This window comes from Mycteria americana, chromosome 3, assembly GCF_035582795.1.
Source record: "Mycteria americana isolate JAX WOST 10 ecotype Jacksonville Zoo and Gardens chromosome 3, USCA_MyAme_1.0, whole genome shotgun sequence".
Lineage (NCBI taxonomy): Eukaryota > Metazoa > Chordata > Aves > Ciconiiformes > Ciconiidae > Mycteria > Mycteria americana.
In genome coordinates this window covers 73830080-73857883 of record NC_134367.1, presented here as the reverse complement: position 1 = coordinate 73857883, position 27804 = coordinate 73830080, and the positions used below count along the sequence as shown (strand labels likewise).

Genomic DNA, 27804 nt, shown 5'->3' with positions numbered 1-27804 from the left:
GCTATCGAATTGCAGGTGGTACCTGTAAACTTATACCTTTGCTCTTGAAGTATACAGATGTCTTGTAGCAGTCATCCTGATTTGCTAAGAAATGTTAATGTTCTTCAAACTTTCTTTAAACAATGGAAAAGGAAAAACACCATGATTTGCATCAGCTCTTAGACTTGTCTTTGGCAACGTGGCAATATGAAGTATCCCAGGAAGCTTTCCATGACTGAATGACAGGGGTAGACAGATGTGGAACACATGTTGTTAGAAACATGTAGAAAAACAAATGAAATATATTCTTTTCAGTGTGTTGCAGTTTGGCTAAGGTAAACAGTTATTACAGAAGCTAAGTAGCCATGAATTCTTCTCACTGAATTTTTGGTCCAAAGGGAGTAAAGGAGGTTAGGAGGAGAAAAAGGTGAACATAAACTTTGGCAATTGTACATGCTCTTTGGAGCTTTCTGCTCAATTTTTCCACTCTTGTAGGTTTTGTTGGGATACTTAGACTTTTCAGGTACAGGAAGTGACGAGTGCTGAAGAAAGGAGCCTCAGCTTTGGGCAAGTGAGAGCAGAATAAGGAATCCAAGAGAGGCTGGAGCAGGTGCCCCAGGAGCTGGGACCTCTCACTGTGTTTGTCAGGCAGAAGAAGAGGAAAGAAGGGAATTTGGTCATTGTTTGCTCCCAAGGGTGAGGAGTGAAATGCTAGAAGGTTCCATGAGTAGGTCACTAGAAAACTAAGCTGGAGTAAAGAAAAACAGGTGATGCGCTCTGATGGCTGCAAGGGAAAAAACTGCCATAGAGCAGCAAGCTATTTTTGCTTATGTGAGCCCCGAACTGGCTGCATTGATCAGGATACCATAACAGTATAACATATTTTAAACTATGATAATAAGTAATAACCAAAACAACCCAGTAACGCAGCACAACTTTGGTTATTTTAAGACACTTTTAAAAAATGTTTCAATTCTGTTATGAGTTAGAGCTAGAACGGTTGCCACGGCTTGCCAGAAACTTCATCACTCAGCAGTGCACTATTTTTCTGTGAATCTGTCATGGTTACTGGCCATAATGCAGGCTCAATTTGATGAGGCATGAGGTCAAAGGAGGAGATTTTGAATAGAAGTTTTGACCTTTTCATTATAGGTGCTGCAGGAGAAGCGGTGAGCCAGTCAAGGCTCTGATTCCCACTATGATAGGTTGCTCTGAAGCTTTCTAAGCTCCAAGATTAAATGAATGACAAAAGAGAAATGAAAGGATTGAAAAAAGAGAGTCATGGGAAGGTTGAAGTTTCTTCATAGAGTGCTTTATATACTTGCAAGCACCTAGGGAAAAAAAAATAAAGTTGAAGTTAGCCATATCTTAGTTTAGCTTCACAAAATGACAGGAGGACTTAAAACTGTTAACTTTTAAGAATGAACTGCACAAGTTCAGTGAAAACCTAGGAAGATCCTGGAATACAAAAGGTATTTATTGCATTATAGACTCATTTGGAGCAATCGTAGGGCATGAATATCCCTAGGGTTTGCACCTTTAATGCAATTCTTTTACTCTTAAAGATTACAAAAACAGAAACGTCTTCCTGACCATAGTTCAGGCAGTGAATGCAGAAGAAAGCAGGAAGACATTTTAGCTGAGTGAGTGATATCAAAAATCTAAGGTCTGTAATGAAGTTTAAGGAGATGGGCATTTTGCCAAAAGTCACTTTCATGGGAAGCATAGCAAAGTATAGTAGGAAACACTCTTTGTGTTTTCTTCTATGTCCATGCTACATGGAACAGGAAATACTTATTGTTTTCTCTAAATAGTGCAAACACAATTGATCTTTTCTTCTTACTAGTGATGCATTGAGATTCTTTTGACTGAAGTTATTCAGATTTCTAAGACGAGAATTATTGAACAGTGGCCTTTGACAGTAAAAGGAGTATAGTTAGGGCAAGACATCGCAATTGGCTCTTAAGATAATTTGGCTTATAGCAAATTACCTGTTGTGTTTCTTTTCAGCCTTGACATAAATGCCTTCTTTAATTCTTCTCTATTGAATCTTTGGGTCCTCCTAGTACTGAAGAATGTTTTATCATTATCTTTGAGATAGTTTGAGGTGATTCCTTTGAAAGGATATTTCTAGTTGCACAGTAGCAGCTCTTGAACTGTGCTTCAAGTATGAAAGCTTTCATTAGCAATGATTATAGCATTTTTCAAATCTCTACCTGTAAGCTTATGGACTCTCTTAAAAAGCTAGCATTCTTGAAATTTTTTTCATGATCTCTGGGGTGTGGGTTTTTGTTTTGTTGGGTTTTTTTTAACACCCATTTCCCTTTATCATTTTATGACCACAGGTCTTTTTCACTCTCTAGCAGACTTGAAAACAGGAGTGTAGTATTTTCTGTTTGACATCACAACAGTTTGCCAGGACCTGAGGCCTAACAATTTCCTCCTTAAAAAAAATAATCTGAATTTAATCTTACATATAAGACAGGGCCATTCTGTTTGTTACTGCTAATGCAATTCCCTCTGGTTGATCTCTGTTACCTGAGGGACACCTTGAAAGTTATCAGCTTCATTTACTTGCAGGGAGAGACACTTTGTCAATGAGTAAAACCTAAAAATTTGGTGGCAGTGTTCGTGTGATTCCTTTTCTATATGAACAGATGTTCTATCGTGGCAATGCTTTAGGTAATGTAACACTTGTAACGCACAAATGCTGACCCCATAGCACGTAGAATCTTGCATTATTCATACCCTAAACCCACCCAAAATGGCATGATACAAGATGAGCTGCATCTTGTCTCACCTCTTTAACTGGAAGGAAATGGCACTTTTCACTTAACAGCTGATAGAAATACCAAAGGAGGTTTGGAAGGCTAAAAGAGTGTCTTACGTAAATTGGTCTTTCAGCTGTCTGAAAAATAGAACGAAAATGAAATTGAGGCTTCTTGTGAACAAGTGTGGCTCCTGAGTATTTAATGTAATTTTAATAGCTCTTTGTATTAAAAGTGGCCTATTCGAAGTTTTTAAGGAACCTATTGACTATCCATGTCTCCAGCTTTGCTGGAGTTTGATATCTATAATAAGGGCGTGCAAAAATTCATCTTACATATCGTACTAAGATTAACTTTACTCGGCATGAATCGCGCTGCTTATCCTGGTGTCAGTAGCTGTTGTTGCTTGTCTGAGGATTGGATAGGTGAGCAAAGCTTACAGAAGTTGGACCCATTTCTTAACCTGGTTCGTTACCTGCAGAACATGGTAAACTCTTTTAAGAATTTATAAGCCTGCAGAAAGAGGTTTCACACAAAAAAAAAAAGTTTCTTGAAACATAAGCATGTCAAACTTTGTACCCCTTCTGTTACCAGCAGCTTCAGAGCAACTTGGATGCAGTTATGTTGAGTGGCAAGATATGCTCAAAACTGAGGATGTAATGGACTGTTACCATGTGTTAGGCATTTATACTGTTCTAATATACTGGGGTTTGTCTCTGGGTTTGAGCATAAGACTTCTATTTCCACCACTGTTACAGAGCTGCTAAATGGCAGATGAAAAGTTTTGATACCAACACTGGATTTGTCAGCCTCTTTCCCAGGACGGCTGTAGGATAAAATACCTGAGGAAGCTGCATCGTTCCAGAGTTAACACGTGCCTGCCCCTCAGTGATAGTTCGGATAGTGCCTCTGTATTGCCTTGTTACAGGAGACTCAAAGCTATGGGAGGAACCTCCATCTTTTATCTGTAATAACTCTCCTTCCCAGACACCATCTTTTTTCTCAAGGCTGTTCTTCTTCTCACTAGTCCCTATCATCTTCCTCTTCCATCCCTTCCCTTAGCAGCTCAGCCTATGCCCTCCTGCCTTCCTCATTTCACTCAACCCATGCATCTTTTCAAAGCTTCATAACCCTTTCTCTCTCCAGTACTCAGAGTAGAAGAGTCCTTGCAGCACCTTTTCTCCATTCATTGTCCCACATGCTTCATTTTCTCTTTTCCTTGAGTGCCTCCTGCACCATACTTTTCTTCCACCCTTCTGTAATTCCTTATTCTTTCTCATGCTTACCCCCCTGAGTTGGATGTTGTCTCATGGAGAGCAGGAGCTTTGTGAAAGCAGCTATGCTACTTCTGCAGAATAGCATAGAAAGAACCTAAAAGATCAGAAATCTGCACAAAAACATACTCTTTAAGACTGATGAGCTGAGGTTGATGCAAATGTAAAATGTCCCTTGAAACACAAAATAAATGAAAAGTTAAGCTGGTGTATTTAACTTCTCTTCTTTCAGTTTTGGACTAGACATACTGTAAGCAGTCTGCATCTCAACCACATCAGATTATCCCAGAGCAGGTGTTGCAGCCTTAAAGTTGCCTGTTATTGCAAATGGAGGAGTGGAAATTCTCTTTGTAGTTGTGTGTAAAATGCATAAACCAGAAGTGAAACACAATTATAGCAAGTTCTGAATTTTTTATTGTTGTTGTTGTGGTTGAAGATGGGTTACCAAATTTATTCTTTTTAAGTTTTCTGCTGCCTCAGTCTCTGTTTTTTTAATACTGTTGTACGACATGGAATTTACCTTGGCTTCATCTTATTGAGAAATCACCTGGTGCATCTTTTGCCCCAAGACAGATTCAGCTCTGCTTATCATTCCTGACAGACGTTGATCTGACCTGTCTTTAAAACTGTCCCAGCATGTTAATTCCAACGTCTCCCTAGGCAAGCTATTCTAGTGTGAATGAATAGTCCTTACCACTGAGTGTTTTTATTGGTACCTTACAGACATCTCTCTAACTTTTGCTGTCTTCCACGGATGCCAAAAATGTTCTTTACAGCAACTTTTTTTTACATTTATGAAGGCCATTATGGTCTCTTCCCACCCCCCCACCCCCCCACCCCCCCCCCGCTTTTTTTTCCTCCTTTTTTTCTCCCCACAGGTTAAACAGTGCTAATTTCCAACACCACCCTTTTTTTAGAACATTCACAAATATCACTGTTTCTTTTTCTGGACTCTGGTCAATTTGAGTGACTGGAGCAGAAGGGTTGGTAGCACACCATTATCTTGTTTATATTTGTAATACAGTGATGGTTCTTTACACAACAGCATGATACTAAAGACTCGTGTTTATTTTATGATTCACGGTAATCCCTACGTTAATCCCTACATCCTTTCTGCAGGTGTTCCCCACCCTGGATCTCTTTGTCTGGGTAATTCTGTTTTAATGCAGTACCTTTCAGTTCTCCATATTGAATAGCATCTGATTTCCAAACATTAGGCCAGAATAACCTTTTTCATCAGTTATTTCCCTAGCAGTGGTGGTGGATTGACATGTTTGTTTTTCTAGAATGGAGCCTTATATGAAAACAACCTTTGTCTGTGTAATGGATAATGACAGTACCTTCCAGCCCTTTGCTCCTTGGTAATAGAAGTAGACAACAGTCTCTCTTTGCACCTTTCTCGTTTGATCTATCAGCAGAGATCAAGCATATATTTATTGATCTAATATGTATATATGTGTGTATATATAAAAAAATGCATATGTGTCTTTTTATATAGATCGTGCTAGCTTTGGCAAAAATTACTCAAAATTCTGGGGTGGCAGATTTTAATGGAGCATTATGTGCTCTCTTGGTCTTCTTAATTGATGTAGATATTTTTTCAACTCCTCCTGAAAAGCACATGCCACTGTGCATATTTGTAGGAAGGGGTCAGTCTGTAAGTAAGAGTGACAGTGAAGGCTCCAGAGAACCCCCTGTATTTACATGTGACCTTACAAAAAGATGGGAGAGAACTTAACCTGTCTCAACACTGAGGTCAGGTGCAAAATGCTAAATAACTTATTCAATGCAAATTATATTCCACGGATTGATTTGGTATATACTTACTATGTAGAAAATTTTTGCCATCCTCTCAGATGGAGTTAGCAGTATTATCAAGTTGTTTTATTCATAATGCCTTCTTTAGTCACTATTTATTGATTTCTATAGTGGAGCCTTCCATAAATTTAGTAATGAATTACTTGATCTTGAACCCTGAAGGCCTTCTTTATTGCTTGCTACAGTAAAGAAGAAAGCGAGGTCAACTCAGGCAGTAACATGTCTGCCGTCCAACCTTCCTTTCAATGGAACTGAGCTGTAAAAATAAATGGTTTTTGCTTTTTCTCAATTTTATGTAATATTAATACCTGCTATTTTGTATATGTTTTTAAGTTTTCCTGATATATTCACAAACCAAATGCAGTTGCATTCCTACTGTTCTTGATGACTTTGAAATCAAATTACAAACTATATTGTATAGATTTAGAATTATATAAGTGCTTTGTGAAATGAAATTATTTGTGTAACTTGTTTCCCATTGGCGGATATTCTGTTGTTCTATGGAATTGTATTTTTAAATCCTGATTTAGTTTTTATTGTTTCAGAAACAATATCCTGAACATGTCTTATGATAGTGAAAACTCTATTGTTTTTAATATAGGTGTTTGTCTGCCACTTTCTTAGTTCACAGACTATTTTATGATCTGGTTTTCATTAATATGAAATAGTACCCTATTCACAAACACTCCTGCTGAAATTACTTTCATGGGTTTTTTTTCCCCTCCTTTTCTGTGGAAAATACCATTCTTCATCAAAAAAAGTTTAAAACCATGCAGGAGAGGATACTTCTGTGGTGCTCACTTAATCTGTTTCTAAAAAATCATTTTAGAAGTGTAAGGGCATACAATATAAAATATCTTCTGTCAGTCACCAACATCGTGACATCTCTTTCTGAAAACACATTTTCAGGTAGTCGATTACAACTGCCGTGAGGAGGACAGACTTTGTATCTACAGCACTGTGAGGAATTACTCTTGTTGTGCCATGATATTACTGTGTATGCAGGCAGATTATTGTTACCTATGATTTGCATCTGTGCATTGCACAAAGCTGGATGCTAAAATACCCACTTTACAGATGTTTAAATGGAGGCATACAGAAGTTAAATAATCTGTTGGAAGACTTTTGGGTTTGATGCAGCGCCTATTGACAAAGTCTGTTCTCTTGACTGGGTGTTGATCAAGCCTGTTGATGGGACAGTGACTGGATTTAACTAATGACAAATGACGCCTCTTCAGTGACACTGAGAAATAACACAGCCCAGTGGTGTTCCTGGTGTTTGGCATACGGGATGTTCTACTGCTTTTGGTTTCCAGATTTTCTTGACAGTTGGCTGCAGGCCATTTCTGGATTTTCATTTGCCAAGATAAATTTTTTCAAAATTGCAAGAAAATAAATTAAGCTTGTAAGTGTGAATGTAGCAATGTTCATTCTCTGAACTTGATGAAAATTTCAGGACGTTCATTCAGATATATGTGAAAGGCTCTCCAAGTGAAGAAAGCAACAATCGCCAAAGGAACAGAAATTAGCATTTGAAGGAGTTGCAACAAAAATTTAGGACATTCTGTTTAAGGGATGCTAGGTCAAGAGGAGAAGGGGAAAAAAAAGTATATTCATAATGCTGTCCCTTTAAATTAACTAGAAAAGGTAATATTCTTGTGCAGTCAGGAGAGATTTTTCTGGAGGAGCAGAAGTCTTTCTGTGCGTGGTTCTTGCTTCTCATTAATATGTGGTGGACAGAGCTTAAGTCTCCTTTGCATTGCTAGATGAGGACCTTATCTTAAGCAGTCAGCAAGGCATTGCTGATAATATGAAAACATTTGCGTATACTGTGAAATTGGCATATAGAAACAATTACATTATGGCTACAGAGGGAATTTATGGAGAGTATAAATATATTGGTTTAATTAGGGGCACAGTGCTAATTGCTGACACATTCTCCTCAAAGTTTGCTTTCAGAGCACAATTACTAAATGTTTTTTCGAAACGGGGGAATTTTGAGGAGGAAAATTAAGTTGGGTGATTCAGTTGGGTTTTTTTATGTGAGTGGTGGAAGTATAGTCACAGTCCATGAAGTCTGCATGGCTGCTCGTGTGTGTGTATCCAGAATTGGAGCCAGAGTCGACAAAGAGCAAGTAATGAATTGCTGTGTAGACCAAAATTATAATGGTAGGAGATGTTATCTCAACTTGGCATGCATGCTTTTAATAAAGCAGGGCAAATTGAGAAGAATGAGTTTTCAGGGAATTGGATTGTCATAAAAATGCAGTTATACTCTTTTGTTCCCCCTCTCCCCGCCATTTATTTTTTCAAAATGGTTATTTACTCTAAAAATTAAGGACCTGACAATAGTCAAACAGTTACAATGAGCATAAGGTAGGGTGAACTGTTTAACCTACTCAGCAAGACTTAGTCTGTTTGCTGTGGCCTTTGCCAACTATGCTTTCACAAAGGCTATTTGCAAAATAGCTCCTCTCTGTCTGTGTTGCCTCTTTCTGCTTTCTTGGACCCCTAGAGATAGCTACCCCTGCCTTTAGTGATCAAGTCTAATTAAAATCTAGTCTGTCGAATAAACACACAGAGGCACAAACACCATGTACGCCATCCCTTTAAGGATGTGGAGAGGGGTTTGTCTGGGACTGAGTGGGAGACAGTCGCAGAGTGTTTTGTGTTGTATTTTCTCAGAGGATCATCTCGCTGATGGTTTTCAAGACTGGTTTTGGCAATGAGGTGGTTGCAGTAGCAGAGTCCCCTTTGGGCAGCTGGCTGTGCACCGGGGTCTGAGTTGAGACTGCATGCATTGATGGCCATCAGCTGCAAACACAGGGCACCGAGGAAAGGAGATGCATGTTTTCCAGTCCATAAAATAATTCCAGTTATTTATACCTCCATATGTCTTTTCTGAGGTGTTCAGGCAGCTTCCCAAAAACTTTGGCAAAGCTGTGAAGTACGTAGGTAAGAATTCTTGTTTCCAGGCTGTATTGAGACACATAGGTTTAAGTAACTTCCTTGAGATGATATAGGAAGCCAATAGCAAAACTGGAAGAGGGACTGAGTATTTTTAATGTCTAGATTTCTCTCCTACTATTTTGGGAATGCTATTCACAGAAGATGAGAGGGGGAACACTTTTGTTTCCATGCTGCATTTGTGGTAGTTTTGTGGGTTTTTTATTTGTGGTGTCCCCCCCGAAAGACACACTTTTTATCTTTGTAACAAACGATTCTCCATTTTGTCTTTGGACATCACAGGAGGCATGTAATGAAAGTTTTTGGCAGTTCGAGGCAGAAACACGCACCAGTAATAGCTACCTTTTACTTTTGGTGTGATACCCTCAGTCATTCCAGTTTAGGCTCGTAAATCCTTGAGAGGCTTGTTCATAGTTTTTGCAGCCACACCACATGAAAATAACGAAGAGGAACTTTTTTTCTTTGTAGGTTCGCTGGATGAACCTAGCATAGTGTCATTCAGCGTTGCATGGAGTTAGTTTATTGCAGGAGGAGCAGTAGGTGTGAGGAGCCTTGCTGTCCATTGGAAGACCACAGCTGTCTGAGTAACGTCAAGTGTAATCTACAGATACGTCAGCCCTGCGCTGCTGGTTTTGTCTGAAGCTGTTTCCCCCCAGGGAGCACCATCTTATGAAGTAGTCTCCTGTGTGTTTGGGCTTTGCACCGTGTTCTCTTCTGACATCATACGCTGCTCTTCCCAGTTTTGCCTATGGAGCTGCCGATCTGCTCTTCAGCACTACGAATGAAAGAGTTCAAAGCAGTATGCCAGACATGAACCTAGGGTCCTGGTGGGGAGGTAGTCTCAAGGTTGAGTAGGTTTTCGTTTAGCTTTTCTTTTCCTGGGAATAGCAGTGCGTTGTTTGTTTCATGGTCACCACATAAATCACTTCTTTAAGTGTGTAGCTGTGGAAATCCCTTGGGAGTGGGTCCCACGGAGGCTAGGACAGTGTATAGCAAAAACAGCTCTAAAAAGCAAGTATTTCGCTTGAGACAGTACGGAGTGCAAAATATGCAGAAGAAAACTCTGGAGGAGTCTTTTTTTCCTCTTTGAAGACTTTTACTTCCCCTTTCCCTGGTGTGGAGGACAAAAAAATTTATGGCTTGCAGTATGCCCGGAATTAGAGAGATGGGAGATGCAGTTGGAAAGAGACAAACAGGCTCAAGTTAGCCTTGCATGCCAGCCTCTAAAACTGCAGTGGTCTTCTTTCTGTAACTCCTCCTATTTTACAGGGACTGCTAACCAAAACATTTTCATTATTTTCAAGCTTGTTGAAAATAATGATCACAAGCACATTTATAGCTACCAAGAAACTGGTTTTCAAGATATTAAAGCAAACAGATCATTCCTTTTTCATTCTGACCAGCCAACATTTTTCTTTTTTCAGTAAACTGCAAAATGTCTTTTTGTCCTCTAATGCTGAGACTTGAAGTGATAGAAAGGGATGGTATAAAAGACAAGCATTTGCCAGTGCTAGAGAAGCCAAGGACGTGCAAAGAAAACAGATTAATTTAGTAGCAAATAGGCAAAGGCCACAAGGAACAGTTTTTACAGCAGATATCTTGCATAGCCAGCAAAGGGACTGGAATGGGAGTGATCTACTGAGATAACCTCACATTTTAGTACCTAAACAACAGTAGCACATTTTGAATCTTTGCAGGCACTTCAAGGCCTCGTCGAGGGGGGCAGCTGCAGGAGAGTTGTGAAAATCCATTCAATCCACGCCTTCTGAAACGTGCAACGTTGTGTTAAAAGTTGTTTGTTAATTAGATCTGAAGGGTACTGAAGGAGTGAGCAAACAAAACTGTTAATATAAAAGGCTAATAATTGAGTTTTTGTAATTAGTAGTGTCTAATTCAGGCTGACAGCTGTGAGGAAATACAGTTATTTTTTAAAAAGTGTAAAGATAAAGATTGTGTTAAATCAATGCACCCACGTTATTTAAGCTTAAATTTTGGCATTTTAAAGTTCTAGCGAGCTACATGTAATTTGAAAACAGGCCTCTCATTATATACGTTTGCCATGCATTTTTTACAAGGAGCTAGCATTGGGTACTTGTAAAGGATAGGGAAACATAAGAAAGAAATTAAATCAGTTATGAATACAAGTATAACTTATCTACTCTAGTGTCATGTACTTTGCAAAAAGTTAACAGCAAACAGGTGGTGGATTGATTTTCAGGGCTTTTTTTCTTCTCTATTTGAAGCATTGCTTCAGATCAGAAGCTAATCTGGTTTTGGCATTGCAATTTCATCGAGATTTGAAGCTTGTTTTCAGACGTGCAGAGTCCCAGTAGGTCTCTGACATCTAAGGGATTCTGGTACATCTGCCTTTGCAATTTAGCAGTCATAGGAGCCCTCACAGAATTTCAGTGTGTGAGGACCATACCTTGGTGTGAGGATTTGCATGCATTTGAGGAATGATGAATAATGAAACTGGCTTCAGGTAATCTCCCTGTCATTGCTGCAGCCCCCACTCTTTCCTAGCGCGGACCAGTTTCCATCCTCTTGTCGTCTCTCCTCGTGTGATCTGATGAACTGACAAAGAGCAGCCTCTGGATATGCTTGGACAGTGAGTTAGTCTTTTTGCAGATTTAAAAAGATCTGTCTGTCCTCTAAAGGCTTGGTTAGTTGTGTAGAAACTGCAGCTTATGCATTGTGAAACATGAAAGCTGCAGTTTCTACAGGAACTGCAATCCCATGCAATGGAAAATGAAGGTATCCTGTATTATTTACTAACTTCTCTTACTGCTTGTACCCTGTCCTGTGGGATCAGCACTCCATCCAGTAAAGCATGCAAAAAACATGCTGAAGTTTAAACATATGAGTACTGTTGCCAGGCATGTGCTTCAATACTTTGTCCTAACCCCTCAATTTCTCTGAAAGGTGATATTAAATATATATATATATATATAAGAATGATCATAGATTAAGCTAAATGAAGAGCAGACCTGAAAGACAGGGAAGATAACTCAATGCTGATGAACTGCACTGTGTGTCTGTCTCTGGTTTGAAAGCCAGTGGAAGTACATAAAACCATAGTTTCTTTATAGAAGTAAGTAGCACCCTGAGCACATTGCAATACACTTGGTCTAATTCATATAGCGGGACCTGTTGGTATCTGTGAAAGCCTAGTGTAGCATATGGGGGGATTGTTCTGTAGTTTCAGCTACTAATGTACTATTTTTATTTCACTTGTTTTTAACAAAATCTGGTGTAATTGAAAACCCATTCTGTATCCATTGGCATGCACTTATTCACAGAGTGCACATAACCTTGAATAAGAGACAAAAAATATTATTGAGGAGCAGTTTGTGTTAGAACTGGATCTGAAACAAGAAAAACTTTTAAAGAAATGGTGTGTGCACTGATGAGAGCCTCAAGCTGTTGTAATTAAACCCTGCTAGGGCCATAACGGGGAAAAAAACCGAAGGTACTAAGGAGAGTCCGAGCAGAAAAAAAATGAAGCTTTTGGTCAAGACATTTTGTTGCTGTTGTGATTAGAGCAGACTTGTTTCCAAGAAGCCAGGGCAGCTTTCCCTTCTGAAGACAGTTGAGCAGAGGAATTTGTACCATGGACACTCCCATAACAGTGGCAGCACCTGCCCAAACAAGCAGGTCTTGGCTGCAAAACCCCAGGCATTTAGAAACTCTTGCAGGTGTTTGTACAGCTTAAATTTTACTTTGCTCAGATTTTCCTTACCACAGTAAATTAATTTAGTTGGAGGGCCTACCAGCAAACTGAGTCATAACGTTTACACAAAGACATTTGCAAAGAAGGGGTGTTTGGTCATTTGTTCTCTGGGTTTTGCATGTGTAATTTATATTTGCTGGAGGGAAGAGGAGACAAGACACAGCATGCTCCCTTCCCGCAGCAAACCCTTTGCTTGCTGCAGGCAGGCAGCTTGCAGTGTGCTTGCTCCATGGGCTTGCCAGCAATGACAAAGCAGCACTGAAAGAGCTTGGCAGCAAATTATTAACTGAAATGTCTGACTTCAACAGATTTTTCCCAGTATAAAGCTTTTGACTGCCATTTCGTTTAGATTGAAATTGAGAGTTGTTATCACTCGTAGCAGTACTGCAATGTCGTTAAGAGGCACCATGGTCTCCTGACTTGTAGGTCTGATATACTAGATGTTTGAGTTTTGTGTTTCTTTTGTACCTTTGCTACTGTCTTTCTCTTTGAGGGGTTTCTGCAATTGGTTGGGTTTTTTAATGGTTTTGCTGATAATTCTTTATTCCAGATATTTTATCTGTCTCCAGGATGAGGTCGGGCTCAACACTTCTTACCTTGAGGATTGCAGTGTACAGTCTGCTTTGCTCTTTCTCTTACTACATGTGTGTCCCAGCTGTCAACATGTTCTTTGTTGCTTCTAGTCTTGTTGTTTCATTGCCCATAATATTTCATTTATCCCCTGGGGTTTTGTTTGGTTGGTTTTGGTCTATCTCCGTTCAATGTACACACCTGTTTAGAACATGATTGGGAAGGCTTAGTTATATGAAGTAGGAGTCATGATGAAGCCACAAGTTTCTGCAGCAAGATGGTAAAAGATGGCCTTTATGTTGTCCTTAAATCAGCTGGGCTTAATGTGGAGCATGGTTGCTCTAGCTGGCCTCCAGGGTTACAAAGGCATTTCTTGCATTTACAGTCGTTAGGTGACCTCCTTCCAATTATTTAGTTTCACAATTCTGCTAAGGCATGTGGAGGGCTGAACCTCCTCTGCAGCAGTACAGATGAGGCATACTCACTTCATTCACTATAGTGTTACCTAGTTCGTCGTGGCATCCCTGTAACTTACGGCCAGCTCTTGTGCTGCTGCATAGCCTGCGTAAGCACACTCTTTAGTGCGGTTAGCAAAGGGGCTGCGTTTTGAATGGACCTCCGAACAGAAATAGTTACTGGTTGCCGAGGGCTTTGTTTTGCTTTATGTATGCTTGGAAGACAAGTTACAAAAATTCAAAGCAATGCATGCCAGTATTTTTAATGCCATAATTTGATTAACTGTGACTGCAATACTCCTTTAATAGTAAAATATGGCGCTGAGTGGACAGGGTGAATAAGAAGTTGCATGAGGGAGGGCAAAGCCATACAGGCTTTGCTGGAATGAAGTGTATGTGCTACTTGTACACACTGCGTCACTGAAAAACTGTGGGTGGCTCTTGGAGCACAAGTCTGCTCTGCACTTGTGCTTCATTTGTTTCTGCATTGCCAATTCTGTGCGTCCTTCTTAAAGTCAAGTGTGACCCACAGTCTGGTAGGGAGAAAAGCTGAAGTTGCAAGTGGACCTTGGGAAGAAGCTCATTGTAGTTGCCACTTCAGGAATAAAATGGTCTAAGCAGCTGAATTGTGAGTATGTAATGTAACTATGCAGGGAGAAAATGTTTCGTGAGAGAATAATTTGTAAGGCTTTACTGGAGCACTCTTAATTCTCCCGTGAACGATGATTGCAAATTTGCTGGGAGCAGTGGTGGCAGCTTTCTTTGCAGATTCCTCAGGTCTGAGTTTTCTGTGATTACTGAAGGACGGCTCTTTGCTGAGGTTCAAACACTTTGTCTGTAAGCAGCATGTAACAGCGTCATAATTTTTTTCTCTGCAGACGTTCTCGGTACTAGGTTTGTTCATCGTTCAGCAATTGGCCTTTTGTTTGGAAAAGACCCTGACTCTGTCTGTGATGGGATAACTGCATGTTGAGTAAAAACACAATGAGGCAAAGCAAAATTGTGCATCAACATCCTGCGCTAGCCTGGAAGCAGTGCGATGCCCCTGGGCTGGAGGGAGTGGGAGTCAGCCCCAGGGATCGCACAAGCCTCATCTCACTAGGAGGCTGCTGTGGCCCTGCGGAGAGGGTTCTGGTCCCCACTGTCCTCTCCTGGGGAAAATCTCTCAACCTCCTGCTTTGAACAAAGGGAAGGATGAGCGTTTTACAGCTATTTGTTGGATCCTCGGAATTGGGATTTGTTGCCCTTTAAATTTAAGAATCACTGAAACCTGTATTAACCACTTTTCTGCTGTCTGGTCAGTGTGCCAGGGCAAAACCGGCTTTCTATCCCAAGTGCTGGTTATGTGGCAGGAGCCCACTTGTGCCTTTTCAGCAGAACAGCTGAGCTTTGCAAGAACTGGCTGGAGCTCTGCAGCTGGGCTGGAGCCCGGCCCAACAGTGGGAGCTGTTAATGGCGTAATTGAAGCCTTTAATTTAACCCTTTACCGGCAGTTGTGCTGATTAGTATCGGAGCTGTCAGATGTCACTGTCGCACCATTACCCTTCCAAGCAAAACTTGCTGCAGCAGTAATCCCACAGAGCACGGCTTCCATTTACTGCAGCCCCGCTTGGGGCCATTACTGTTAACTACTCCATCTACAGCATAAGAGTTTCCAGTCCAGTCTTACTTTAAATGTAAACAGAAAATGAAGAATATTTCTGTCAATAGTTGTGTAGATACAGATTTCTATCATGAATATGTAGAAGGCAATAATGACTTCTTAATATTATCAAACAAGGGTGCTGTGTATCTTCTTTGTAAATACACAGAATTGTGCCAAATGGTATAATGGCCTTCAATAATAATTTTTCCCACTGATGGGAACAATCTTCCATGTCGTCTTTGGGCCTAAAAAATAAGATACAATGCATCAGAGTTGATTTGACATTCAGTTTGATAATAATCATCATGTGATGGCCAGTGATGAAGACTTAAATAAGTAAGGATCTGGCCCAAAGCATCCATCAAATATAGGCTTCAATTTCAAAGGTAAAGAGAGAATGCCTAATTTGAAAGTCTCCTTATCAAAGGCAGTTTTTATAGCAGGGAGGATGAATAAATACAGACTAGCAATTTGTGGGCTAATCCTTTTTTGCATTAATATGGTTAATTTGTTTTCAGTTCTCTTGTTCAAGAAATTAATTTCTCCCTCACTTGCTAGGCAACTTTGAAGTTAGCATCCAACTATCCACCTTTGTCTCTCTTCCCTCACCCCCTCACATTCCTGGAGTGCGTTTATGCAGGTTGAGAGCAAGCAGTTCAGTGCCTAGCTCTAGGGAATGAATTCATATTATCCATCTTAATTTTCAGGTGTTCAGTTTCACATACCTACATAGTAAACAAAACCAGTTTGGTTTCCAGTTGAACATTGATTCTGCTTTTTAAATGGTTATGAAAGATTAAAATAAATAAATAAATAAAAACTTTTCCCAGTATGACTACTTTCTTTCCTGCTTCAAGTGTGTTTTCTTAAAAAGGATCCTGAAAGAAACTGCTTCTTCAAAATGAGTTTATTGTAATCAAAAATGTTAGCAAAGAGTCAGTTCCCCATACGCTGACACAAGTTTGTCTGAGAGGAAGTTTTTTCAAAACCTTTTCTCATGTGAATTCCTGCTGTTTCCACTGTCAGAGCGGCTGAAATGGGGGTCAAACCCCACCAGCCCTCCATGTTTATAAGTGATGAAATATACAGCTTATCTCATGTCGTTACAGCTTTCCAACTGGGGTCTTCTCATGAAATAATGAACATAGGAGTCACTAAGGGGAAACTAAACTGCATTAAACACATTAAACTGGAAGTGCAAATCAGCAGAAAAGGCCGACCGAGTCTAAAACACTGCGAATGGATGGATTGAAAGCTAGGGCTGCAAGTCTTTCTGCTGATGAAGACCCGAGTTCAGGATGTCTGCATTTTTGAGCTTGCAGCTGTTGATGTTTTTAACCTCTGAAAGAGGAAAAAAGAGGTACAGTTTTACTGTCAGTTGGAAAGCAAGAATCCATTTTGCCCAAACGTGTAAAGTTTTGACATAATTCTTTTTGCATGAAAGGATGCAACAGGAGGCTGTTAGAATTTCTTCATGGAAAGATGAGAAAACCAGTAAATGTGCATGTAGGCATAGCCTCATGATAAGACTACTTGTTGAGGATGTGGGATAATGTGGCTCAGGTCCTGGCTCAGCTTAACTCTCTGTTACACAGTTCTGTTGCCTCTTTTTCCTGTTTTCTACTGGATTCTTTCACTTCTATAAAAATTAAAAATAAAAATCCATTTCCTGAGCAGTAGCACTAAAACTTTCAGAAATTCTATGCTGGGTGTGAGACAGTTTTAAATCTGGTGGATTTTCTTTAATTAAATAAAGGTTTTAGTCCTGTTCTGAAAGGTTCAATTTCACGTTTAAAAGAAAACACAGAGAAGGTGTATGCGCCTCTATACATACATAGTTTTTAAAATTGGAAACTTGGGTATAGGTGCAGATTTTCCCAGAGGTGTATGAAGCCAAGAGGAGGTCATGAGCTCTGAAGAGCATGGCCTGACAGCAGCAACAGCCAGCCCAAAGGGCAGCAGTTGTGGAAACAAGGTTGGCACCAGGTTTCTCATGAATTGGTGCTTTTCTTCCACTGCCCGCAATGCTGTCAAGTGCTGATTTTTGGTTTTGCCCACCACGGCTAAAGGATCCAACAGAAAGAGGTGGATCTCTTTCGTATGTTACTTGGTTTTTGTTTTGAGTCTCTCTAATGTGAGGTGTCTCAAGTAAATGAGATGGGGAGAACGGTCTAATTTTGCTGCCATAGCCAATCTGCGCATTACGCTGACTGTAACGATGGAGGTTTCTGACACAAAATGCATTGCAGGTTATCAGCCTGACATAAATTAGGAAAAAAAAAAGAAAAAGTGGGGGAAAAATTTAAACTAAAATATCCTTTGTTTTCCACTAGATAACTTTTGTAACTTTTTTAAAATCTGTATCCTTTTTAACAAAGTAAAACAAATCACTCCTTTCCCAGAATGAAATTAACACGAAGTTTGTTTTTTAGCTTTTGTTTGGTTATTGTTTTTTCTTCACTGAAATGAGGGACTTCATTGCTGGTATCCCATGCATCTGTGGTAATACAAGAAAACCCCTTCTTTGTGGATCTCTTAATGAGTAGTGCTTTCTTCTGATTTACTTACTCCTGAATTTCACCAGGGTTTTTAAGGCCTTAGTAACTCAAAGTCAACTGTAGTTTGTGTTTTCTGCTATAGATCTTCTGAATAATTCATTGGTAGTTTATTGTTCGTCACACCATAAGGTGAAAACAACATAGAGTTTTTAAATGTTAGCTAGCACGATAAATGATGATGTGAAAGGGAGTGCACTTGTAAAAATTGGTCAGTATTACAGTAACAACCCATTTCACAAGCATCCCTGAGCCTTGAGTGTATTGATTGATTCAGTGCGAAAGCTTCTATTCATTTGCAGTATAGATCATCTGAAATTTCATGTGCTGGAGGCGCGTGGCCTGTAGGTGCACAAATACAGTATCAATACAAATACAGCATACAGTGGACCTGTGGTGTTAGCCTGTGTTTCCATGGTACATCTGTTTGAAAGGGTTTATAGCATGGCTGTAGAAGTTTCCTGGAGGCACTGGTCTTAGCCTGGGCTCCCCCTTCTCTTTTCTTGCCAGTTTTCAAAAAGAAAGTATATCTTTTGTTGACCTTGAAAATATTGAGGAGAAATTGAGAAAATGGCAAATAAGCTTAATACAAATGTAGTACAGCTTTGTGTACCTGAAAATGAAAAATCGGTAAGGTCTGAAAAGTGTTTCACAGAGGGAAATGGAGAACGTCACTGACCCTGAGGAATGGGTATTCTGAATTTGAAGAGCACATAAAAACAGATCAGGACTGTCGATATTCACAAAGAAGTTTGGCATGTTCTGCCATTCAAGGTGAGGAGCTCCTTGTGATTATTTTCGTCTTATCAGTGATGCTGTGAGTGCTTCACTTCAAAACCACTCTAAATTCCTGGCCCCACAGGAACAGGAAAGCAAGGTGCAGGGTGGTGGGGGGATATGTTGTTCACAGAGATGCTGACTTTCTAATTCTTTGAGGGTATCGGTGCAGGTGGCGACTGCAGCCGAGGTACCCGCATGCTGCCATAGCTGTCCTCACCAGAGGGCCAGCAGCTGGGCAAGGAGTCTGTACTTGGCTGACCAGACTGTTCCTACCCCGAAGTACACTGTAGCAAACTGTGGTTTGTTTGTTTATTCATTTATTTTCTCCCTTCCTTGTGTCATTTTCCCACACGCCTAAACTCTGTCCCTGGGGGAAGTGACGACTCTTCCCGGGACCCCTTGTCAGCTCCTGCACAAGAAGGGCCCCTTGCTTTGGGCGGTGTCCAGCTGGGCTTTGCCTCCTGCCTCCCTCGCCTGCATCATGTCTTGATCCCTCTCTGTCTTCGCATTTAACCATTCTTGATGTGGTTTGGTGTTTTTGGGTTGGTTTTTTTTTTTTCCCATCCCTCTGAAACATTACAGCTCTTCCCAATGCCACAAACACCCTTGCTATCTTAAAGTCCTCCATAGAAACCCACTTCTTTTGCTGTGTTTTCCATCATTATTTCTCCTCGCAAAAGTTCTTTTTGGCCTTACCTGTACAATAAAGGGCGATGCTGACAGACCTGAGGAGTTTTAGGCAAAGATGGCAGGTCTTACTCATCCTGTTTATACCAGCAAGAGTTCTAGTATAGATGCAGCTATGGCAGCACAAGAGCACTTTATTTTACTGCTTGGGTAATGGGTGTAAAATACATCAATCGAAGACCTGCTGTGTCCCAATCGCGTATATACGCCTTTATATTAATATGTTTTAGCACGGAGACAGCTACCATACTTCTGGCCTTGCTTCATCTTGTTTGGAAAATTGATCAGAAGGTATTTGATTTCCCTGCTGCAGAATGCTGTGTTCTCCTATCGACTTTCCTTTCTCTGAAGCCCGTTGCTGGTGGTTTTTTGTATTTGTGCCATAATATTGCTGGATTCAGCCCCCATTTGTTACAAGTGGATTTATGAGTTAGCACTGCCTCGTGTTTCGTTGTTACAGAGCTTTACAAAAGCTGCAGTTTCTTTGTAATTGCTAATGAATTATGTTTTTCAAAATAATCGTGGAATGTTTTGCAGCCCCTGTGGCTTCCAGCCTTAGTGTTGAATGCAATGTATTTGAGATGGACAAAAAAACCCTTCTGTTTTTATTGTTGGCAGAGGGGGGAGTGTCAAACGCTTCCCCCCGTGACATGTTATGTTCGATAGATTCCAGCATTTGCATCAAGCTGAGAGGCATGATTTTTCTTCCCTACCTAATACTAAAAGCAGGCATGTGAGTGCTGTAGCAGCATGTTCTCTCTGAAGCTGCATTTCATCAGTAGTTAAGCTAAGTGTTTACCTATGTCTGTGCTGCTGTACGAGGCACTGAGACGCTTGGACTGTTATTTCACATGTAGAAGTATGTATTGTTTGAAATCCCTTTTTTTTTTTTTTAACCATTCCTCCAGCACAGCTCATTTCCTTGATCCAGAGTTTTGCTGCTGCTGCAGGGTGTTATCATTTAGCATGTGTCAGCTCTGGCTCTAATGTGCAAGAGTAATGGAGCAGAAAGCCTTCACTCTTCGCCGAAACGGCTAAGGGGATGGTCCAGAGGTTGCAGTTTGAGACTCAAAATGGGACTTTTACTAATCTGTACCACTGGAAACTCACTGAGCTGGTTAATTCCCTCAAACACTTGCGGAGGGGGTTGCCACGGGGATAGGTCTTTTCTATTTCTTTATTCTGACCTGTGACCTATAGCTAGTGTCTTGTAGGCAGTTTCCATTACACACCTGCCTACCTGCGCTGTCTCTGGACAGGGACTTCCCTTCACCTTCTCCAGAAGCTCTGCAGAGGCTGAAATACGGTGTGTGGTGGAGGACGCCGGGCAGAACGGTTGCTTTCAAAGTAAAACAAACTCTTAGAGACCTTTGGTGCTCTGGCTATCTTTCAGATGTAGTTTTGTGTAATCATTTCAGAAGCTAGACTAGAACACGCAGCGCGCGTTCAGGGCAAACAGGGAAAACGTTTGGGGGAAGAGACTGGCAGAACTTCCTCACAGAAGTTTTCTGCTTTAGGTGCCTTGTTTACACCTGCTGAAATGGTTTCATAAAATTATTTATAAATTTATGAGCATTTTAGCCATCTCCTTTTCCACTGGTTATGTCACTGAATTTTCCCCAGGACTCACCTGGGTCTCACTTTGCACAGCTGCTCTCTGCACAGTGAGATTAATCCTGTCTTGGGATCTGCAGAGGAGTGTTTAAATTTATAATTTAAATGGATACAGCTCCTGTGGCAGAAACTGTGAAGAGGTTCATGAATTTCTAATTAGAAGGTATTCATTCAATGAATATGATTTCCTAAACTGACTAACTTGTGGTGTGGTGCATAGGTGATGCTTAATGTTTAGGTAATTAAAACACGCGCATTCCCCCGAGAATGTGTGAGCCCTACCCTAGGTGTCCTGGTTCCTTTTGGATGCCCTTCTCTACCGTAGTTGTGTATTTGAGGAGCAGAACAGCAATGCCTTCAGATAGACGGAGATATCCCTTATCTGTTATGTTACGTACAGAACAACTGAACTGAAGTTATCACAGGAGGAAAAGTCCTGCATGAATTCAAAACCTGCCATTCCAGTCAGCAAATGTGTTTCCGGCTTCTTCCCCATGTATTTTGTGCTTTGTAATTTCTTCCCGTATGTGTTTTTCAGGCTTAGCTCATAAACGATTGTAAAACTGTTTTGAAGATTTTACAAGGAAGGTAGTATATAAAACCGAAATCACAATATTTAGAAGTCTGCAATTATTTGAAAAGAAAATGTATCCAAATGATCACATAAATCACACAGTGTACAAAGTAAGCAAAAAAGCTACCTGTGAAGGAAGCTTCTTTCTTGAGCCCTGAGGCGAACAACAGAAGGCTTGAAGCATAAGCCACAAATCCTGCTTGTTAAGCTTACACCTCACGTTTTCTTTCAGAACGAGAGATTTGTAAAAAGTGCTTTGCCGATTCGGGCTTCTGCACCGGAACTCCCAAGCCTTATCAGTTCGGCTCCGCAGCTGCTTTCTGCAGCGCCCGCAGCGCAGAAGGGTTGGTGATACCAGGCAGTACCTGGGCAGCGCGACGCCTGCAGACCTTCCCGTCCTCTGGCTGCTGGATCACAGCTTCAGCCAGGCCTTGTCCTGCAGCCATCCTCTTGATGGCATGGGCTTTGGGTGAAGGAGGAGACAGGAAGGAAATAGGACTTCTAAGAATATGGCTTTAAAGCTGGGAGAACAAAATGTTTCTGCAAGTTGGAGATTGTTTTAAATTGGCTGTAGGTGACTTGGTGGAGGAATCCGTAGTTTAAATTCAATGGGCTTCACTCTACAGGATATTAGCATTACTAATTGTTAACAGCTCCCTCTGGCTTTATTATCAGTATTTGAGATTCTGTGCTGTGCTAACCTTGGACCTCGAGGGGAGCTGGGCAAGCTGGTGCTAAGCTACTGTTTGCCCTCCCTCTTACATGTTCCCTGGGGGTTGAATACAATTTATGAGTATCTCCATTTCTCCAGAATCTTCAGATCTTAGTTGCTGTGATTTAACAGTGTATCGGACATGGACTCGGGCAGGGCCCCTTAAATCCAAAACCATGCAGGACTCGGGCAGGGCCCCTTAAATCCAAAACCATGCAAGTAAATCAGACACTTTTGGGAAACACTGGATTTAGTCACATCTGCACTTGCCCAGATGTGCTCAGATTCCCAGATCCTTGGGTTTCTTGCACCAACACTGCATAGTGTGTAGGTGGCGTGAATGTCTGGTACACCCTAGGCAAGCTTTATGGGCACACGTGGAGGGCAGTTACCTGGGGCAGCAGACTGCTAGGTACCTATCGCTCTGACGCCTGCTTTGTCTAGGCCAGAGTCCTGGAAATGCAGGCTAGGGATGTCTGTTACTGCAGTGGCTGTTTGTATAAACCCAAGCTCTCCTCTGTTTAATTTTTAAGATTTGGTTCAGCAGGGTGAAAGATGTACTTTCATGAAACTAATCTTTGAAAATATTTTTTGAAAAGATGTTATAGCGTGCTTGAGAGCATGCCAATGGTACATTTGCTCAACCTTCTAGAATTAGCCCTTGGTATAGAAAAGGCCCTGATCCTGCTGGATTGAAGTCAACACAACATGTGGATTTTAATGTGGGGTTTAATGTGAGTTTTAATGGATTTTAACCTAAATAAATAGAATTGCTCAAGGCTGATAAAGGTTCTGTGATCTTTGTTACAGATCTATGCCAGAAGTTCAGTCGAGAGTAGTATTTTCCTAAGTATTTTCCTTTGGTTTCTTGTCTAATAGCAATAGGAAAAATACCATTCTGCTGGAAAGGCAGGTAGGTATGTTTATCACATCAGTACAGGACTATCAGGTGTTTTGCATTCCAGCATTGCAAAGCAGAGCTTTTGAGGAAGGAGAGTTGTCCTTGCTTCTGTCCGCCACAGTCATCTTGATCCTATAAAACTGCTCCTGTTCTAACAGGGTGGGCTTGACAGTAAATGAGAAAAAAGAAAACAAATACAATCAGCTTTTTTAGGATTTTGTTACACGGGATGCAGCTGGCTATTCAGCTGAATAGTTTTAGGCTGAAAGTAGTAACCTTCCATCTAATTGCAATCTCAGACTACAACTTCACAAGCAACTGCTCAAGCAAAAGACTTCTATAAAGCCTTGGGAACCCAGGTAGCATCTTGTAAATGATAGTTTACAAAAACTAGCATTTAAAAAAAAGACCCAGACTTTCAGCAAGCAGCTTTTTAAGGCAACAGATAAAGCATCAGAAATTTGGGATCTAAAGGCATGCTGGGGACACAGTGGATTCTCTTGACTGGCTACATGAAACTTTAAGATGGGATAGCTGATAGAATGTTCTTTTTCATCTGTGCAGCAGTGTGTGGACAAAGGAGGCGCTTATGGAGGGGAAGCGTTTGGAGCATGAGGCCTGTCTTTCCCTCCCTCCTTGCGGACTGCTAGGCGGGGGTGGGAGAGTGCCCGAGGAGGATTCGCAGCAATGTGCCTGCAGTCTTTTCCAGATGCAAAACTTTCTCAGATTCCATTTTGACAGAGCTAATGGAGGGATGCCTGGATCCTAACAGAGGGATGCCTGGTGCCAAATAGCTAATTTCACTTTCCTGATCTGTGAACATCTGTGGAATTTCCCTGGGCTCGGTCCAGCTTCTGCTTGACTGGAGGAGTCCTGTTGGATCTGTCAGTAGGTGAACGGGGTCACCTTTTCATGCCGACTTCCACTCAAGGACTTCAGTTCCCTTTTTGTGCTATAAAATCAGCAAAAGCAGATACGCAGACCATGCATGGCCAGGCAAAATCCCCCAGCTGGGCGATGACCCTATGGCAGCCCTGTTTACTAGCAAGCACGTGGCCGTGAGCCATCCTGTGCCCTCCTGGCTGCCGTGGCCAGCAGCGCAAGCGGACTCAGTCGTGTGATGGCAGAGTAGGCTCCTCTCTGCTCTAGATCTTGGAAACTTTCTGGGCAGGCTAATCCAGCACTGCTTCATGGCAGTCAGTGCTAATTTCCTGCTTAGTATTAAAAGGCTGCATTTCCAGAAAATTGTGTCTGGTTTTCTTTTTTTCTGTTAAATCTTAAGAATGTTTTGTCACCCTTTCTGTAAACAAAGGACATAGGAAGTACAATTTCACAGAGATAAGAGATTTACATGTAGGCTGAGGAATGCGTGAACAAAAAGACCTCAACTATTGAGAAATAAATTGACGTCCCTGTGGTTTGGGTTTTTTTTTGGAGCATGTATGCTACTGTGGTTGCTTACTCAGCTAAGATAGCCTTTTGGTTACAATACTCACTTTACAGTAACTTCACTAGGGGTAAGACCGGCTGAGAATAAAATCACTATGGGTAGGTTCCCCCATGGTTTCACATGCAGATCAACCAGCAAAGTATAGTTCTCAGTACGGACAACTATAATTTCTTCCTCCATTCTAATTGGAGTTTTCCCACTGACTTCAGCTAGACTTGTTGTTAATAGCAGGTGCCTTTTAGGCAGCTGGCTTGCAATCTTAAATTAGATACCACCAGTGGGATTTGCCTCATCTAACTTGAGGCAGCTGAAACCCGTTGGGCGAGCTGTTCTGTGAGAGTTCCTGTCTCTTTCCATTGACTGCAAAGGGAGCCTGGATGACTGGGTCCTGGAGTAGATGGCTATATCCTAGAGGTTTGAAGGAAGGTGATTTGAATTCCGTCCTGTTGACAAATTTCTGCGCGAGAAACAGGCCTTGCTGGAGTGTATCGGAATCCTCTCAGTATTTTTAGCTCAGAGAATGCTCTTTTAATGCAAGATTTTCCCTGTATATTCTTCCTGAAGGTAAATTTTGGGAAATTGCACTTGAACTTATCTAACAAACTGTGCGATGATCTAGTGAAAATAACACATTCTTCTTTCTCTTATGTTTTGAATCACTTCTGTCTGGCAGTTTTACCTTTTTCTATATTCTCCAGTGATAAGGATGGAATTAGCTGTTTTACTGGAGTATTTCAGAATTTATCCCGAAAGTGGTTCCTTCTGGAGAGGTTAATGTTTCCCATTCGAACACTTTTGAGGTAGTCCTAGGTTCTGTTACCCTGTTTCTTCTTCCCTTTTTCTCCCTTCAGATTTCTTCTTTCTAGTGTTTGGATATTTTATTAACCTGACATCTGTTCTGTTTTAGGAGAAACCTGATGCCAGCCCCACATCTCTACAGCTGCGATCCCAGATTGAGGTAAGCACTTTGATTTTGATCATCCATTTTGTTTGTTTGTTCTTTAATTTGATATTCTGCATAAATTGGGCAAAGGCTGCTCTCGTGTCTGCTCTCACCACTATGCGTCTTCTCTTGCAGGAGTCACTTGGTCTCAGCAGCACCGCATCAACACCTGACACTGAAAGAAAGTAAGTGAAGGTACAGGAGGTGAGAAAGGAGGGAAGGGGAATTTGGTGCGTTTTCTTTTTCCTTGGAGTAAATTCATTTTAGATTTTATTGGTGTTTCAAGATTTCAGATCCAGCCACTATTAATGAAACCTGTTCTGGAACCTGCTCCTTCTCTTGTTCTCTTTTGGCCTTTTATTATTTTGTTTTTTTAGATCAAGGGAGGGTTATCTTTTCTCCCCTCTGTGAGCACTGGGGGTGTGCATACACCGATACGACTGGTAGTCATTTTTGAGGAACATCACTGATTTCACATTCTCTGCAAATTAAATCTGCTTAAAAAATAAATTTCTGTGACTAGACCTAAATGCAGCCAAAAAGAGATAGGCAAGGGGAAGGGAGAGTTACAAACTTAAATCACTTTCGTTTTCCTGTGCACTGCTGGGTTTGTAACTGTGCTTTTGAAGAAGGTGCCAAGGGAATGAAGTATTTAAAACGAAGTTAAAAGGAGCTTTAATTTTAGCAGTCCTTAATAAAAACCTCTCTGTGAGGACTGAGAGGGTTTCTGTTTACTGTCACCTCCTGCTGCAACGTGTGTGCTTGTCTTCTGCACCTCCTTCCTTTGATTCCAAGATCTTGGATCCCTACTGCTAAGGGTAATGTGCAGCACTGCATGAAGACAACTGACACTGTATTTCCAATTGCCCACAATTCGTGGGGTAGTGCCAGCTGGACTGGTTCAGAGGGAGTACAGGAATCCAGTTGTGATGTGACGCGCTTTCATAAGGTTGTACAGTCCCACATTTGAATATCTTCTAGTGATTCAACACTGGACAGTAACAGGAAGGTTGTAAGAAATCGCTGCTCTTGATAGTTCAGTAGAAGGAGTGTCAGTCCCGTAGGGAGCTGTGGTGGATGCAGGTTATGGGACTTGCCTGAGCGCTGGCCATAGAGCAGTCAGTTGTACGGTAGGGAACAGCTGCTTAGGGGCTTCGTGGGATCGTCTGAAAGCTGATTCTTGCTAAAGATCTTGGAAAGCGATAAATTATCTTTTATAGGTGCCTTGTCTCTCTTCATCACTCAGAGAGAAAGCAGTGATGGTCTGCTTGAAGTAGGTGCTCATTTTCAAAACAGCTGAAGACAGATAAGGTGAATTTTACCTTCGGTACCATCACTGCCCCCATGTTACATGCTGTTAACAGAGAAAAGCCTAGAAGGCTTGGAGTTTAAAAGTGGTGCTTCAGATAGTGAAACATGGAAAAGTTTTCTTCAAGGGTACCTCCCTGTCTAACATTATAGTGAAACCAGAAGTGCCAAGTGGATGGGAACATTATGAGAACTGTAATCTGGGAAGTAAGCCTCCAAGGTTATCCTATAATCATAATACTTTTCTCTCAGTCTCAAAGCACTTTCCCCATGGGTAAATATCATCATCCCACCTCATGTAATAATGAGATAAAGATCTCGCAGGAGGACAGCACACAGCTGGGAATAAACTACTCTTACAAGTTCTAGCCAACTTCCTAAAATGTGTCTCTGTGTAGGTGTTGTACCACAAATAACTGAGTGAGAAGACAGTATCTACAAAAACATCTTCTGAGTGACTCTGTTCTGAGAGAGCCCATTTACCTCACTGAAAGGAAATTAACCTCGTTATCTTAGTTCAGATGGAAGGGACCTGTGATTTTTGTGATTCCTTTCAAGAATGGAATTGCCCTCTTTGAGGATTTGTCTGTCAGTTGAAGGGCATACGTGATTAACCTGATCAGATACATGAAACTAGCACAGGGCAGGTTGTGTCAAATATTTGCGCAATAAGAAACAAGGCACTATGACGCATGCTAATTGGGCAAAGTGTTGAAAATAATAAATGGTATCTACTCAATACCATACAAATTACTCAAAACGGAAATTATACAGGCCTGTGCCTATTAGTGACAGCCTGCCACATCAATGCTGGTTTCATCCCTCTAGCTTGGAGGACTGAATTGTCACGGGAATGCCTCTTCCAGGGAGGCAGAGTTTATAAAACTGATCTGCATTAAAACAACCACTGCAAGTCCATCCAGTACATCTGTACTTGCTGCTAACATGTTGAATTTGATGTTTTTCGGGGGAGGATGGCATGTTGGCCCTGGAAGTTTTGTTTGGGTTCAGTGTTTAGTTTATGGCTTTCATCTGAATTTGCTGCGTGGGCATGCTACGAGACAGGAAAGTTTG

At 41.1% G+C, this 27804-nt stretch overlaps 1 protein-coding gene across 5 annotated transcripts in view; it reads left to right on the top strand.

Annotated features, from left to right (window-relative positions):
* The window catches only part of LOC142408474 (SAM and SH3 domain-containing protein 1-like), a 584518-nt gene that overhangs the window by 493014 nt on the left and 63700 nt on the right, over positions 1-27804 (top strand). For all 5 annotated transcript variants that reach the window (XM_075499035.1, XM_075499034.1, XM_075499037.1 and 2 more), the window contains 2 exons: positions 25387-25437; positions 25558-25607. In XM_075499035.1, the coding sequence (XP_075355150.1) occupies positions 25387-25437; positions 25558-25607 (101 nt within the window). The remainder of the gene's footprint in view (positions 1-25386; positions 25438-25557; positions 25608-27804) is intronic.